A 15,846-nucleotide genomic window follows, 5' to 3' on the forward strand; every position below is an offset into this window, starting at 1 on the left:
AGGGTGGTGGGGAAAGAACATAAAGAGAGAGAGTAAAGCTTAGAATCACAGTTGAGGGGAGTGGGGAAGAAGCTGATCAGAATCAGGTGAAGAGCTTGCTGAAACTTGCCAACATCCACATGATTGTGTGATTTTTCTCTAGATGCGCCTCCGGCGTTTCAGTGGAGGAATGAGGTAAGTGGATTCTTCACAATCTGAGAGTTTGTAGGGAAAGAACAGGTAGGAAGTTGAGGCTAGAGCCTGGGGAGTATTTGAATTACTGAACCATTGGGTCTAAAATAAAGAAGGAAAGGACATAAGGTGCTGACTGGGAGTAAAGTCAGTGATACAAGGGTGGGATGTTTTCTTGGAAAAAACAACAAAGAGGTTCTGAGACTTAGGGGAATGTGGGCGAATGGACTGAGAACATCACTACAGTGGGATTTCAGATGTAGAGGTGGAGGTTACTGAGGGATAAGAACATCCAAATCGTCAATAGGGGTAGATACCCTACGAGGCATCCTCAGGCCTGCCCCAAAGGCTATGACAGCATCCTCACTTCTTCTCTTCTCACTTCATGCTAGGAATCCATTTTATGCTCCTTGGGCCCAATCACTGAAAAAAAAAAAAATGGCAAAGGAGAAAATAGTGATAGTGTTTATTCGTTAGCTTGTCAATTTAATTCCATTCACTTTAACAATATTTAGCGTGTGGATACAGGTGCCAAGGCATTGTTGTGTGGCGGAAGAGATTCAGATTTCATCTGAGGTACAGCATTCTGTTAACTTTGTGAAGAGTAGACCGTGGTGGGGTGGGCGGAACTTGGGGGTCAGGGGTATGGGGATTGACAAGCCTAGAAGCAGCAACATTTGTGGTTTCACCGCTTTATGGCTCTATGACTTTGGGCCATTTATTTCGGCTCTCTGTGACTTCCTTCCTCCCCCCCATATAATGGAAACAACAATAGTACCCATTTTGTAGGTTTGGGAAATTATTTATTTATAATGATGCCTTACAGATTCCACAGCAGGAACAGGAAAGGTAAAAAAAAAAAAAAAAAAAAAAAAAAAATGAACCTGGAACACCTTGCAGGGCTAATTTGGGCACCAAAACAAAGTAATGGATCAAAATCTAAATAAGAATTCATGAGTCTATAATGTTAAATAGATAAATGAGAGAAAGCCCTTTTCTACAGCAGTATTTCAACTGATCAAGACAGGAGGAATGATGAAATTCTTCAAAACATCATTTTGCAACTATCACAGAAAAAATGTATTCAGTCAAGAATCATCAACACTAATTGAGGAAAGTTGATGAAGAACAGGATATTTATATTATACTGAAGGGTCTCACTGTAAATTACTTAGTTATTACAAAAGGAAAAGTATTAGCTATACAGTGGAGAAAACAGACAACGCCTTAGCTAAGTGATCAAAGCTAACATGACCAAACAAGGTGATTTGTCTCCAACATGAAACCGTGAAAAGGACACAACGTCATTCCTTGGTATTCCAGCTCCAACAGCACAATCTGAAAGTAGTCGTCTGACACATCAAACAAACACATATCGAGGGGCATTCCAGAAATAAGTTAACTGGCCTGCATTATTCAAAGGAAAGTCTACCTAACTGTTCCACATCCAGGATACCTATGATTCGTGATCCTAGACTACTAGACTCTGTACTGGGGGGTGGAGGTGGGGAATGTTATAAAGGTCACTGTTGGGACAGTAAATGAAATTGGAATGCAGACTTTAGATAAAAGGATTGTGTTGACGTTAAATTTTCTCAATTTTATGACTATACTAAAGTTATATAAGAAAATACACACTGAATGGGTAAAGTAGCGTGATGTATGCAACCAACTCTTGACTGTTTAGAAGAAACTATGCAGAAGAAGAGAGAGAATGCCAAGGCACACGTTGCAAAATTACATAAAAATTGGTGAATATCAGGAAAGGATGTCCAAGGTATCTGCATTTTTCTTGCAAATTTTCCAGAAGTTTGAAATTTAAAAATAAAATGTTTTTGAAAGGAGTGTGTGGAAAAAAAAAAAAAAAAAAGCCTGACCCCAATCACCACCAGTTGGGAAACTCTTCCGGAAACACCACCGGGAAACTCTGGGAAACACCACCATCATCACCACCACCAGTTGGGAAACTCTTGCAGTGTTTGAAGTAAGAGGTGATAGAGGACTTCATCTCCATCAACAGACTTTGGAAGTAGGGATGGAGTAGACAGGAAATACTCAAGCTAGCTGCATCAGGAATTCTGGCAATAATATGGGGAATGCTCCATAATAAGGAACACTTTGAGTGCCACAGGCCACTCAAAATAGGATACATCACAGCCCCTGGGCAATTTTTACTATGCAGAATGAACTTTCTGTGGTATAGTCCTCAGGTGTGCCAAGCATTCCACCCAACTAAGTGCCATTGGCCTCTGAGCTCTATGACTCTATGCCTCTAGAGAGAAAAGGCTAGTTCAGTTTCATACAGACAAAACTCTTCTTTACCAGTCTTTCCTTTTCTTGGGAAGAAATCAGAGAAAGGAGGAGGTCGACAGAAGAACAATGAGAATTGGAAGGAAGTTCCCAGAAAGGAAGTTCTAAATGACATCTTCCTTTTCTATTTCCGCAATCTTTTCCTGGCTGCCAATCACTTAGCCCCAGTTGTCTGTGCCTAATCTTACCCCTACCACTACCCCAAGGTGGGGTAGCTCACCTCCTCTTTCAGGTTTACTTTTTTGTTAATGTTTATTTTTACTTTATTTTGTTTCAATGTTTCTTATTCTTATTTATTTCTGAGGGAGAGAGAGAGAGGGAGACAGGGGATCCAAATCGGGGTCCCCACTGACTAGGTGAGATCATGACCTGTGCTGAAGTCAGAAGCTTTAACTGGCTGAGCCGCCCATGCGTCCCTCTCTCAGGTTTACTTTTATTTTTTTATTTTTTTATTTTTTAATTTTTTTTCAACGTTTTTTATTTATTTTTGGGACAGAGAGAGACAGAGCATGAACAGGGGAGGTGCAGAGAGAGGGAGACACAGAATCGGAAACAGGCTCCAGGCTCCGAGCCATCAGCCCAGAGCCTGACGCGGGGCTCAAACTCACGGACCGCGAGATCGTGACCTGGCTGAAGTCGGACGCTTAACCGACTGCGCCACCCAGGCGCCCCTCAGGTTTACTTTTAAAAGTCCCGTGGTTCAAGAGCAACGCAGTGACTCATCTGTGGCCAGAAAGCTGTAGCCAGCTGAGCACACATGCGTGAGACTGGTGGAGGGTTGTTCAAATGGATTATGCCATCTCCAAGCATTGGTTAGTTGATAAAAGCTTGTTTGAGCAAACTGAGTTTTATTGGACATACTACTACTTAAAGCCTCCCGTATTTCTTGTTTACTGACAGAATAAAGCCCAAGATGACTTTCTACCACCTTGAATTATTCCACTTCCCCAAACCTTCTACACACTGATAGTCAAATTCCACTGGACAGCTCATCAGACCACCAAATATGCCATTTTCCCTCTCCTGTGGCTTTGCTCATTCTATGGTCTAAATCAGAAACGCCTAGGTCCACCACTGGGCCAAGTATGAGAATCAGTTCAAATGCCACCTACTTCTTCTGGACGTTCTCCATGATACTGCTAAGCAGAATGGAAATACATTAATTCTCCCTTGGGTTTATACAAAGTATTTTCCCCAAACCTACACAAATATAGAGTCATTCAAATTTGACTTGAATATTACAACTTCTTTAAATTCCCTTTCAGTCATTTTTTTCTATGCTTAGGTCTTAAACAGACTTTAGGAACTAGAAATGGAAATATGACAGGAGTGAGAAAGTTCTTAGATGCTTGTTAGAGAGGGAGATGAAAGAAACTGGAGATTAAAGATACTTGTTATCCATGAGGCCTGGTGTAAGATTGTATAAGGAAAAAAAAAAAGGAATCTAATACTGATGTATGCCGGTCATTTTACTTTTGGAAATTTAGGCTCCTTGTACAACATTAATTTTTATGTCCTATTAAGTACAGATAATACGGCTTTGTCTATAAAAACTTTATCACTGGGTTATTTACCTCTTCTTTTCTTTCAGAAACTGTTGTCTTTCCAACTCCATCTTTAGACACAAATGGTCAGCTGAGTGACATCATTAATAGAAGTATCTATTTCAGAAGCTCTACTTCTGGAAGTGGAATTAAAAAGGAGGTGTAACCCAGAGTTTAAGATACCCACTGATAATGAGGGTATTTGAGTGATGGTAATTGGCGAGGAAAAAACCTTAAAGATCTATCTAGAGACCAACCCTCACACTCCAGGCATGTTGCCAGATAAAGACTAAAAACAGCATGTGAGATGGCAAGAAAAATATGCTCCTTGGTTTCTTCATTGCCATAAAAGCCATTGGGAAGAACTTAAAGAGATCTGCCATTCCTGAATGGTAACACTAGACTTCTTGTTCTGTGACTGAACACTTTTGCCATAGAGACATGGAGACAAGGAATATCATCTTCAATAAGGTGTAGCCCTCCAGTCTGTGGCCACAGTCAGCACAGAAAGTAAGGTTGCAGAATGGCCATCCCTTTAAATTCAAGGCTGCTCTTGGAACCAGATCAGTAATTCGACAACATTGTTTCTTTCTTTTAGACTAAGATAGGAAACCTCTTTAACCTTGAGGATGACAGTTTCATCAGCCATATGTGCCTGATTTTTGTACACCCACACAGGATTTGGTCGTACACAATCAACTCACAGAATATAGCCATAGCTTCTTGCTTCGAGAAATGTCTATCAGTTTAATGATTAAAACGCGTTTAATGTCGGTGTCTTTGGGGGTGGAATTTTCAAGATGGCACGAGCCAATCCACACTGTCAAACTGTGTCATCCCAAACCTGAGACAATGAGTACATTACAGTGGTTCAGTCAGTGAACAGATCAGCTAAAATGGTTGCAGGACTGAACAAAATTTGATGAATCTGGCACAACTGACACATTGAAGGAAATTGAAAGTAAGTAGATGGTACTTATCTAGGAGACAGGAGTGTTTCCTTTTCTGTAAAACGGGCACATTAATACTTTGCCCAGATGGTTTGTAGTAAAGGTTAGAAATAATGCGTATCGGGGCGCCTGGGTGGCTCAGTCGGTTGAGTGTCCGACTTTGGCTCAGGTCATGATCTCACAGTTCGTGGGTTTGAGCCCCGCATCAGGCTCTGTGCTGACCGCTTGCTCAGAGCCTGGAGCCTGCTTCAGATTCTTTGTCTCCTACTCTCTCTGCTCCTCCCCCATTGATGCTTTGTCTTACTCTGTTTCTCAAAAATAAATAAAGGTAAAAAAAAAAATTTTTTTTTAAAAAGAAATAATGCGTATCAAGTACCCAGCATGTAGCAGGTACTTAGTAAATGGTTGCTATATTATTATTATCGTTATATTAAAATTTCCAGTTACTTTGAAACAATTAAGCAATTAGTTACTGGTCTATGAAGATTTGTTTTTAAAGCTCTAATGCTGTTCGATTACTCCAAGTTAGATTCATCCAAGTTGTTAAGCAGCTTGCATAGAAAGCCAGTCATGTATTTTAGTGTATTATTTATCCGCCTTTACTCTTAATACCTAACCTTTTAGTTGCGTCTGTCTTAGGAGTTGTTTTTTAATAATTGGCTGATCTAACTGGTATTCTGCTAATAGTAAAAACTAAGAAAGAGAATAATAATGATTGTTGGAGGAAGGAGTAGGCTGTTGCTGCTAGCTCAACATTTTATAAAATGGATGGCAAATAAAATAAAGGCAGTGTTCTCATACGGCAGAATCCCCTATACATTAAGAACACCGGCAGTATAAAGATTGTGAGCAAAAAGGCAATAAATATGTCAAAAGAAACTTTAGAAACGATTTTTTTTTGCAAGCTAAGAAATTGCCGCATAACTTGGAGACCATCTATGAACTAATGCATTTGTCTTTCTGACCTTCTGATCTTGATTAGTTTTTCAATGCCAGTGGCATCTTTGAGGCTACAATTTGGTGGAGATTCAGGATTGCAGCTGTGCTGTCAAAGGGTCATTCTTTCTGGTAATAGGGTAGCTAGTGGTTCCTGGGAGAGAGGAGCAAACAATCAGGTCTCGAAAGCTGAATCACACCGAAGTCAAGAGGAGGTCCTTGGCCGAAGTCCAGCTCTTTTTTCTCCAAGCCTTTGTCATCACCGCAATGAAGAAGACAAGGGTCGGGTTTGCACCTACAGCCATAAAGTGGGGACCCAATTAGCAAAGCAACACAGCCACTGAAACTGCAGACCGGGATGGATTTGGGAACTGTTTTTGAGAGCACTTTGTTTTTTCATTTGCCACGCTGTTGAGTTACATGTTAAAGGATGTAGGTCCCCTTAAAAAGAAGCACACTGCTTATTTTGAAGCAAATTCTTATCAAATGACTATGCTTCAAAACATTTCTTAATTTCAATGTGAAGTGAAGTCATTTGAGTTTGAAGCATATGCCTTTGCTAAATTGTTGCCAAAAAAAAAAAAAAAAAAAAAAGAAAGAAAAAAAGGCAACTTTTTGCATTCGCTGCTTGTAAAACTGTTGATTCAACATGTGATGGAAAGTTTAAGTCCTGACAGTAAAGCTGATTTCCTGTGGCCTGAAGTGACCTTCACTCATTATGATTCATGAGTTTTCACTTCATAAAGCCAGAGGTAAACTTGACTAATTGTTACATTTCGTCCAAATGGTGACGAGCCCCTTGGGTTGTATCTGTAAATTTAAACCTAAATAAAAACGTCAATAACTTCACAGCAAGTCATTTAAAAGTAGGGGATGCATGTTCATGTGTATCACGTGATGTTAGATGAAGTATATGCAAAATATTATTTGAGGAGAACCCATCTCTATCCACATGCAATTCTCAAGCTCATGTATTATCCATGCACTAAATTTTCGTCGACATGTACTACCTAAACCAGGCTTTGGGGTTTATGGGACAGTTTACTCCTTGATTTTTCCCATCTTGGAGATAAAGTTTGGATTCTTTTCTTAACGTCTTAGTATTTTTCTTAATGGCTAATATGTTGACATGGAAAGAAACAGCAGGAAAGGATATACCATGAGGGTAAAGACGTCTTTCCATTCCCAACCCCCAGTGCCATTTTCTCCCTCTAATGTGATTGTTAGCATTTTTAATATATCATTATGAATGTATTCTTTGCATATTTGAGTGTCTATTTCTATATCTCCACCACTCTTTTTATTAGCATATTTGGGTCCCAATAGGAAACAGAAGGCACACTCCAATTTGGGAAACTAGACCAGTTTCCCCAGATATACGTGTTACAATATAGCAGAGTCACAAGGAGTTAGCTCAGTAATGCAGGATGGAAGCAGTGGAACTGTTCTACCCCTTAAGCTCAAAGAAAGGAGGAAAGCGAGTCGGAACTTGAACTTAGAAGGAAGCGCTCATGTAGGGGAGGAGCAGTGATGCAGCTAGTCTAAGACAGGAAAGGAATGAACACTCAGATCTTGTTCTTCTTTCCTCTCATCTCATGCTGAGGTTCCCCACTGGCCAAATACAACCAGCAGCCAGAGGACCTGGGAGCCCAGTGATACAATCAATACAGGTTCGTTTCCAAGGGCAACGGATGGACCAGAGAAGAGTGGAGAGTAGACCACGATGGGCAAGTGGAAGAAATCTGCCATTCAACTCTTGTGCTTCTTGCTTTTTACAGCTAACAATTTACGTTGGAGATCATTCCATGTATGAGCACATATAGATCTCCCCTATCCTTTTGAAGGAGGTAATCACTGCATGGATGAAATGTAATTTATATAATTGGTCTTCTATTGCTAAACATTTAGATTGATTTCCTGTCTTTTGTGAACACAAACACTGCAACAAATATGCTTGTACATATGTCTTCATGTACATGTGTGCTCTATCTGTTGTATAAATTCCTAAAATGGAATTACTTCCTAATTTAGGGTATCAAAGTAGATTTTGGGAGTTTATTTCTCCAAATAGCAAAACCGAAATAAAATTATTGACATATTTGGGCATAAAGTTGTCAAAAATTTGTTTTGAGTCTTTATTGCCCCCAAATCTAAATTCCTTACTGCCTAAAAGTCCAAATTCTTCTTAATTTGTAGAATTATACAATCATGTAGATGTTAAGAACATTTACCCAGAGGCTGGTGAGCCTGTGTTGGAAATCTGGCTGTGATGCACGACCTTGGGCAAGTTTTACAGCCTCTGATTGATCTACTAGACGACACTTACATGCCTTCTAGAAAATTAGGTAAAATCTACTCTTAGATCTTCACATGCAATCATTCAGTGACTGCCCTCTGGACCTTTTTCAAGCTCCAACATAGCTTTCTTACAAAGATGTGAGACCACACTGCAAAAACGTGTTCCTGGTTCAGATGATTGGTGATATGGCTTAGAGAGGTGAAAAGGTTTTACTTCTTCCTGACCATACTTAATATTGTATGCATCTCATTTGCTATGGTCTCTAATCAATAACTGATACATTGCATGTGAGAACTCAAAGTTGACTAAGGTACTTGACAATGGGGATTCCACTGACTGTAAAAGGCGGTGAGGGGGGTGGATGTTGGGAAAAGAAGGAATAGTGGAGGCTGGTATTAGTGTCCTCATTTACTCTGAACCTCTCAAATTACATTAGGTTGACTAAGGAGCTAGAAAATGGTTAGTAACAACAGAGATGAAATCAACCCTCCACAGGATTGTTATTGAGTTTCCAGATGGACTCCTCAGTTGAAACAATAATTCTGTTGTAGAGCCAACATTTTAACAAGAATATCAGAAATATAAAGAAGAAAATAATATGCCTTCACTTTAACAAGTGACCTGTTTTTATTTTTGGTATTGTTTTTCCCATCCCTGTCCATAGACACATTATCATTTACAATAGATAACATCCTATTGAAAGTAACACTTTAAACATGATTTGATTTCTCGTAACAAGTTTATTTCCTAATTAAAATCAGCTTGGCTTTTCAAGATTAAAAAGAAATAGTTTTTTTTTTTTCCCAAGAAGGGTATAAGTCGATTGATTTCTATGATTACTGGATTTCTAGTCACTAGGTACCAAATTAATTAGTATGTACTCCTGTATATACATAACAATGTAAAGTTATCTCTGATTTCATTGTATTAGTCCAGATACAGTCTCTGCCTCCAGCCTTAGTCATGAAGGTTACTGGCCAAGGAGGTAGAGGACAGGTCAACCTGGAACAAAGAGGCCCCTGATAAGCTTGGAGTCTCAAACTGACCTCCTCAACAATGAAAGTTCAAGTATTGTCCAGACTGAGAAAATCATTTTCTAAATGACTTTATCTCCCTATTTAACATATTCCAACCCAGCTTGGAAGGTTCTCTTTAGAGTGTATGCCACAGTGCCTAGCCCTAGCCCGTGGCAGCATAGAAGATGTGACTTTTGTCCTAAGGGACTAGGTAGGTAAAAAGGATGAGCAAGAGCCTGAGAAGATCACCTATCAGGATTATTGTTCTCTCCTCTCCTTACCCATTGCCCACCCCAGTTATAACCAGAAGACAAACTGAAATAAGAGGAATGTTGTAGTCAATAGTCTGGGAGCCTACGGAGTTAAGATGTTAAGATTCCATAACATTTCTTCTGTCTTATTTCTCTGGCAAGATAAATTTTACTTTGGACAGTTCTTTTGGGGGTTCGGTGAGGTAAGTAATCAACTAACAAACCAGAACCCTAACTGGCTAGTGCTAGACAAATGCCCTGTTTTTTTGTTCATATTAAGAATTTCTCTCTCTCACTGGTTTTAATGTTAAAAGAGCTTAATTAGCGGTTACTGGAGGGGAGTAATTTACTGTGACAAATATATAAATTCTCTGCTGCTGCTTTCTTTAAAAACAGAATCATTTTCTTTCTTTAAAAAATGCTGTGAGATCATTTCTTATGATGCCATACAGATGTTTTCAAGCTTTTGTTTTCATTTTTATCATATCATTTCTAGTCTTTCCCTCAACCTTCACTGATAGTTATTCTTGAAAATTTTCATGGCTCTTTTGGCCCTTTGCTCTTTGGATTTTGGGCTTGAGGGAAAATTGACATTTTCATTATATTGAGGCTGCCCTTCTACGACCATGGAATAGCTCTTCATCCATTTAGGTCTTCCTGTATGTCCTCAGTCATATCTTGTAATTTTCTCCATATGAGTTTGCATATTTGAGTAATTTATTTATAGTTTACTTTTATATTGCTAGAAAATTTATGTTTCTAGTTTTTTTAAAAGTTTTTTTTTTTTTTTGAGAGAGACAGAGGCAGTGCAAGTGGGGGAGGGGTAGAGAGAAAGGAAAAGAAGAGAGAGAATCTCAAACAGGTTCTGTGCTGCCAGTGCAAAGCCTGATGCGGAGCTCCAACTCCCGAAGCCTTGAGATCATGACTGGAGCTGAAACCGAGAGTTGGACGCTTAACTGACTGAGCCACCCAGGTGCCCGTCTAATTTTTAAAATCAACATGGTTGGGGTATAATTTTTACAATAAAAACGGACCCAATCTTAAGTGTATAGTTTGAGGCAAATGTATACATCCATATAATTACCACTCTAAGCAAGATATAGACCAATTCCTTCAGGCTCATTTATGATCAAAACTAACACCAAATCACAGCCAGAGGCAAACACTAGTCTTCTTGTCACTTTAGATTTGTCTTGTCTGTTCTAGATTTTCATAAAAATGCAATCATATTGTATGCATTCTGTTTCTGGCTTCTTTGCTTAGCAAAATACTTTTAAATTCACCCATGTTATTGGGTGTATGGATAGCCAGTTCCTTTTTATTGCTGAGTACTATTCATTGTATAGATATACCATTATTTGTCTATCCATTTAATTGGTGATGGAAATTTGAGTGTTTCCATTTTGGGGCTATTAAGAATAAAGTTGCTATAAACACTTGTGTACAAGACTTTTTGTGGACATCTGGCCCTAATTTTAAGTTCAGAGCAGAATCATATAAACAATCATTAATGTGAAACAGACCTGAGTTCTGTTAATCATAACATCATAATGTGCCTTGGTGTAATTTTTTATTGTTTATTTTGCCTTGGGTCTATTGAGCTTGTTTGGATCTCGAGTTCTCCATTTTTCAACAAAATTGGAAAATTTTCAGCCAAGTGTTTCTTCTCCCTCTCCACTTTCCCCTCTTCAAGATCTCCAATTACCCATATGTTAGACCTCTAAATTGCCCCACGGGTTATGGAGGCTCTGTTTAATTTTTTTTTACCATCTTTTCTTCTGTGCTTTAATTTGGCTAATTTATATCCTATTTTTCGAGCTTACTGATGTTTTCTTTCAGAGTATGAAATCTGCTGGTAAGTTCATCCAGTCAATTTTCCCCTTCAGTTATTTCATTTTTCAGCTCTATGTTTTTACTTCCTTATTTCTTTAACAGGAGAAAGTCAAATATGGTTTCCGTATGTATGGGGCATCCACACAGACATGAAATTCCAAAGACAATCAGGCAACATGAGGGTAACATAATATCCTGAGCTAAGGAGAGGGGTAGGGGTGTGAACAGACAAAGGGGAAGAAGACCCTTAGCAGGAAGGTGAGAGGAGATATTTGGGAAGTACAGGTGTCCCTGTTATGCAGATAGTTTCTTAGGTAAAGAGGAATCTCTGTTTAATAGTACTTTCCTGGGTGCTATAGGCTCTCCTTTCCCATGCAGATTTAGGTAGTTGAGGAGGGGGTAAAGAACTTTTCCTCAATCTCCTGGGTTTTGATCACTTTTAACTCAAAATAATTTTCGTGCCAAAGTGGCCCATTGTGGGGTTCCCTTGGCCCTTACATTTACCTCCTCTAAAACTTCCTTGTAGTTTCTCACATTAAAAGTTGAGTTTGTAGATTGTTCTGTCTTGTTGAACCCATCTCTTAGCCCTGCCAGGAGGGAAACTTCTACTTAATTTTTTAAAAAATATATATTTTATCTTCATATTATGTTCATGTTTTCCTTTAAATTCTTGAATATATGTACAATAGCTGTTTTTTAAAATATTTTTAATGTTTATTTACTTTTGAAACAGATGGAGACAGAATGTGAGTGGGTTGGGGGCAGAGAAAGAAAGACACACAGAATCTGAAGCAGGCTCCAGGCTCTGAACTGTCAGCACAGAGCCTGACATGGGGCTTGAACTCACGACCTGTGAGATCATGACCTGAGCCGAAGCCGGATGCTCAACCGACTGAGCCACCCGGGTGCCCCAATGTACAATAGCTGTTTTTAAGTCCTTTTGCTAATTCTATCATCTCTGTCATTTTTGGATTGTTTGTACCGAATTCATGTTCTCCCTGTTTTGTGACAGTCTTCTGCTTTTTGTCATGTCTAGTATTTTTGGTTTATTTGCATGCCAGATATTGTTTTTCTTTAAAGAATAGTGTACAAACACACACATTCTCCCCCCAGATCATTTGTACAACAGCGTGATCCTCTTGAGGCTTGTTTTTAAGCTTTGTAAGGGTAGCTCTAGAGTATTTATACTCTAAGGCTAATTCAACCTTACTGATAAGGAATAATCCTTCTGGGTTCTCTAATGAATGTTCTGGGTGTTCAAAGAGGTCTCTCCCTTCTGTTTAGAATTCATTGGTCTCTCAGCCCTTTGTGAGTTCTGAGAATTTTTCAGCTTATAACTTCTTGGTATTCTTGGGTGACTCTTTACCCAACCTTGTGAATCCTTATCCTATGACTATAAACAGATCAGTATTTAGCCAAAGACTCAGGAGGACTTCTATGCAGATATCTGGAACTTCATTCTGTTAGTATAGTGAAATACATTAACAGATTTTCAAACGTTAAATCATGCTTGCATTTTGGGGATAAGCTCCAGTAGTTCATAGTATCTTTTCTCTCTTGCATTTCGTATGCTACAGTTTTCTTTAGGACTTTTCCACCGGTGTTCATCAGTGACACAGGCTTATAAATTTCCCTTATCATACTCTTATCTGCTTTTGGCACATAAGTTATATTAGACTTGTAAGTTGAAGTACTTTTTCTCTTTTTCTATTTTGTGTAGGGAAGGGATTATATGTTTTTTGGTAAAACTATCTCATTTTGTTTTCATCTTTAAGTAAAATTCAAATAGCTAGTTCGATTTCTTTAACTTCCAAATTGATGAGTCTTTAATATATCTATATCTATATCTATCTATCTATCTATCTATATATATATATATGTATATATATATATATATATCTCCATATATGTATTTTTTTTAAGTATGCTTCTTGCCCAATGTGGGGCTTGAACTCATGACCCTGAGATCAAGAGTCCATGCTTCACTCACTGAGCCAGCCACATTCCCGCACCATGTATACAGCGAAGAGCATCAAGCTTAAGTATACATTCTGATAAGTTTTTACTTATGTATACATATATAACATGATATATATGATATCTACAAATATTTGAGTGTATGTATAGTGTATATATATGTGTGTATGTGTGTGTGGGTGGGTGTATCAAGACAAAGAAATGGAGAGAGAGAGAGAGAGAGAAGAAAGAGAAATATTCTATCACCCAGATAAAGACTTAGAACGTTTCTACTACTTAGAAGCTTTCTTTGCATTGTTTCTCAGTTAATACCTTACCCCAGAAATAAGTATTATTCTGGTTTATGTCTCTGTAGATTAGTTTTCTTAGAATTCTTATAAAGGTAATAATATAGTATATATATATATATATATATATATATATATATATATATATATTTTTTTTTTTTTTTTCTTTTTTTAATGTTTGTTTATTTTTGAGAGAGAGAGTACGAATGGGAGATGGAGACAGAGGATCTGATGTGGGCTCTGCACTGACAAGGGAGAGCCTGATGCTAGGGTCAAACCCACAAACCCTGAGATCATGACCTGAGCTGAAGTTGGACACCCAACTAACTGACTGAGCCACCAGGCGCCCCTGTAATATATAGATTTTATGTTTGGCTTCTTTTACTTCACATAATGCCCATGAGATTTATCCATGTCCTTCTTTATACCAGAAATTCATTCCCTTTGCTCTTCTATAATATCGCATTGTATAAATGTAACACAATTCATCCATTCTCTTGTTGATGGACATTTGGATTGTTTTTGTTTGGAGTTGCTGTCAATAAAACTTCCACATGCATTCTCTTAGATCCATTATGGTAAATACATGCATTCATTTCTCTTAGGTATATACTTAGGAGTGGAAATACTGAGTCATAGGGGAGACATATACCTAACTTTAGGAGGTCCTGCCAGTTTTCAAAATGGTTTCAACAGTTTGCACTCCCACCAGCAATAGGAAGATAATAATGCTTCAGAATTCTTGCTAACACTCATAATGTCAATCTTTTTTAATATTAGCCATTTTTGTGGGTATTAGTATCTTACTCTGGTTTTGCATTTCCCTGATAAGTAATGACCTCAGGTACTTTTTTATATTTATTGTTCGTTTGAATAATCCTTTTCTGGAAGTATTTCTTTATGCATAGGAATTGTTTTGTTACTAGTTTCCAACTAAACTTGAGAGAACTCTTTTAATGCCTATCTTTTCATATTTATGGAAAATTGCTTTATGGCATTCTTTGGTAAATGTGTTTATAAATTATGTGGTCTTATTGTTGGGTGGTTCAAATTTTTTACATCCTAAGTAATTTTTCTTTAAAAAAAATTTTTTTTTAAATCTATCACTGAGAGAGGTATGTTGAAATCTTCCACTATGTTTATGAATTTGTCAACTTTTTGTAATTCAGTCCATTTTTTGCTTTATATAATTTGAGATTATTTGTTAAATAATGAATATATATTTTGACTAGTTACACCTTTCTGGTGAAGTTTTCTTTTTATTATTTGGTCACCTTCTTTATTCCTAATAATGTTTTTAAAAAAAAAATGTTTTATTTATTTTTGAGACAGAGAAACAAAGAGAATGTGAGTGGGGAAGGGGCAGAGGATCCGAAGGCAGCTCTGTGCTGACAACAGTGAGCCTGATGCAGGTTTGAATTCACAAACTATGAAATGACCTGAGCTGCAGTTGGACACTCAACCAACTAAGCCACCCAGGCACCCCCCTGGGTGTTATTAAAGATATATTCACTCACATTACTTTGGTTAGTATTCGCATGGTGTATTTTTTCATCCTTGTACTCATAACCTTTCTACGCCCTTGTGTTTTAAACATCCCACTTTGTAAATAGCATAGAGTTTTTTTTTTTAATTGCTTTGTAATTAAACCTGTCATTAGTCTTTTTTTTTAATTTTTTAAACGTTTATTTATTTTTTGAGACAGAGAGAGACAGAGCATGAACAGGGGAGGGGCAGACAGGGGAGGGGCATGACAGGGGAGGGGCAGAGAGAGAGGGAGACACAGAATCTGAAACAGGCTCCAGGCTCTAAGCTGTCAGCACAGAGACTGATGCGGGGCTCAAACTCACGGACCATGAGATCATGACCTGAGCTGAAGTCGGATGCTTAACTGACCGAGCCACCCAGGCGCCCCATGTCATTAGTCTTTTAATTGGAGAGTTTTATATGATTTCTGAACATGTTTGGCCATCTTTTCATAAGTTAAAATCCTAGCAGGAAGCACATGGCACCATAGCAGGGTAAGGAAGGTTTAAAAAAAAAAAAAAACAAAACTATATACAAAGTTGTGCTCAGGACATAGGGAAACCAAAAACAAAGTACTCCAGATCCAGTAATGACTAGGTTCATTTCCATCATAAGGACTGAAGGAATGAGAGGAAGTGGGTATTGGGACCTAGAGACAGGGCAGGCCACATGTAGCCTGACTTTATAGGAACTGAAACCCCTGGTTGAGGGATTCAGCCAGCCTCATGTAACGTGCAGTGAGAAA

At 38.2% G+C, this 15,846-nt stretch overlaps 1 protein-coding gene across 1 annotated transcript in view; it reads right to left on the bottom strand.

Annotated features, from left to right (window-relative positions):
- Nucleotides 1-304: 304 nt before the first annotated feature.
- The window catches only part of CDIN1 (CDAN1 interacting nuclease 1), a 275,902-nt gene continuing 260,360 nt past the window's right edge, over nucleotides 305-15,846 (bottom strand). Inside the window, exon 11 of the mRNA XM_058738268.1 lies at nucleotides 305-594. Within this exon, the coding sequence (XP_058594251.1) occupies nucleotides 573-594 (22 nt within the window). The 3' untranslated portion in view covers nucleotides 305-572. The remainder of the gene's footprint in view (nucleotides 595-15,846) is intronic.

This window comes from Neofelis nebulosa, chromosome 7 (genome assembly GCF_028018385.1).
Source record: "Neofelis nebulosa isolate mNeoNeb1 chromosome 7, mNeoNeb1.pri, whole genome shotgun sequence".
NCBI classification, from domain to species: domain Eukaryota; kingdom Metazoa; phylum Chordata; class Mammalia; order Carnivora; family Felidae; genus Neofelis; species Neofelis nebulosa.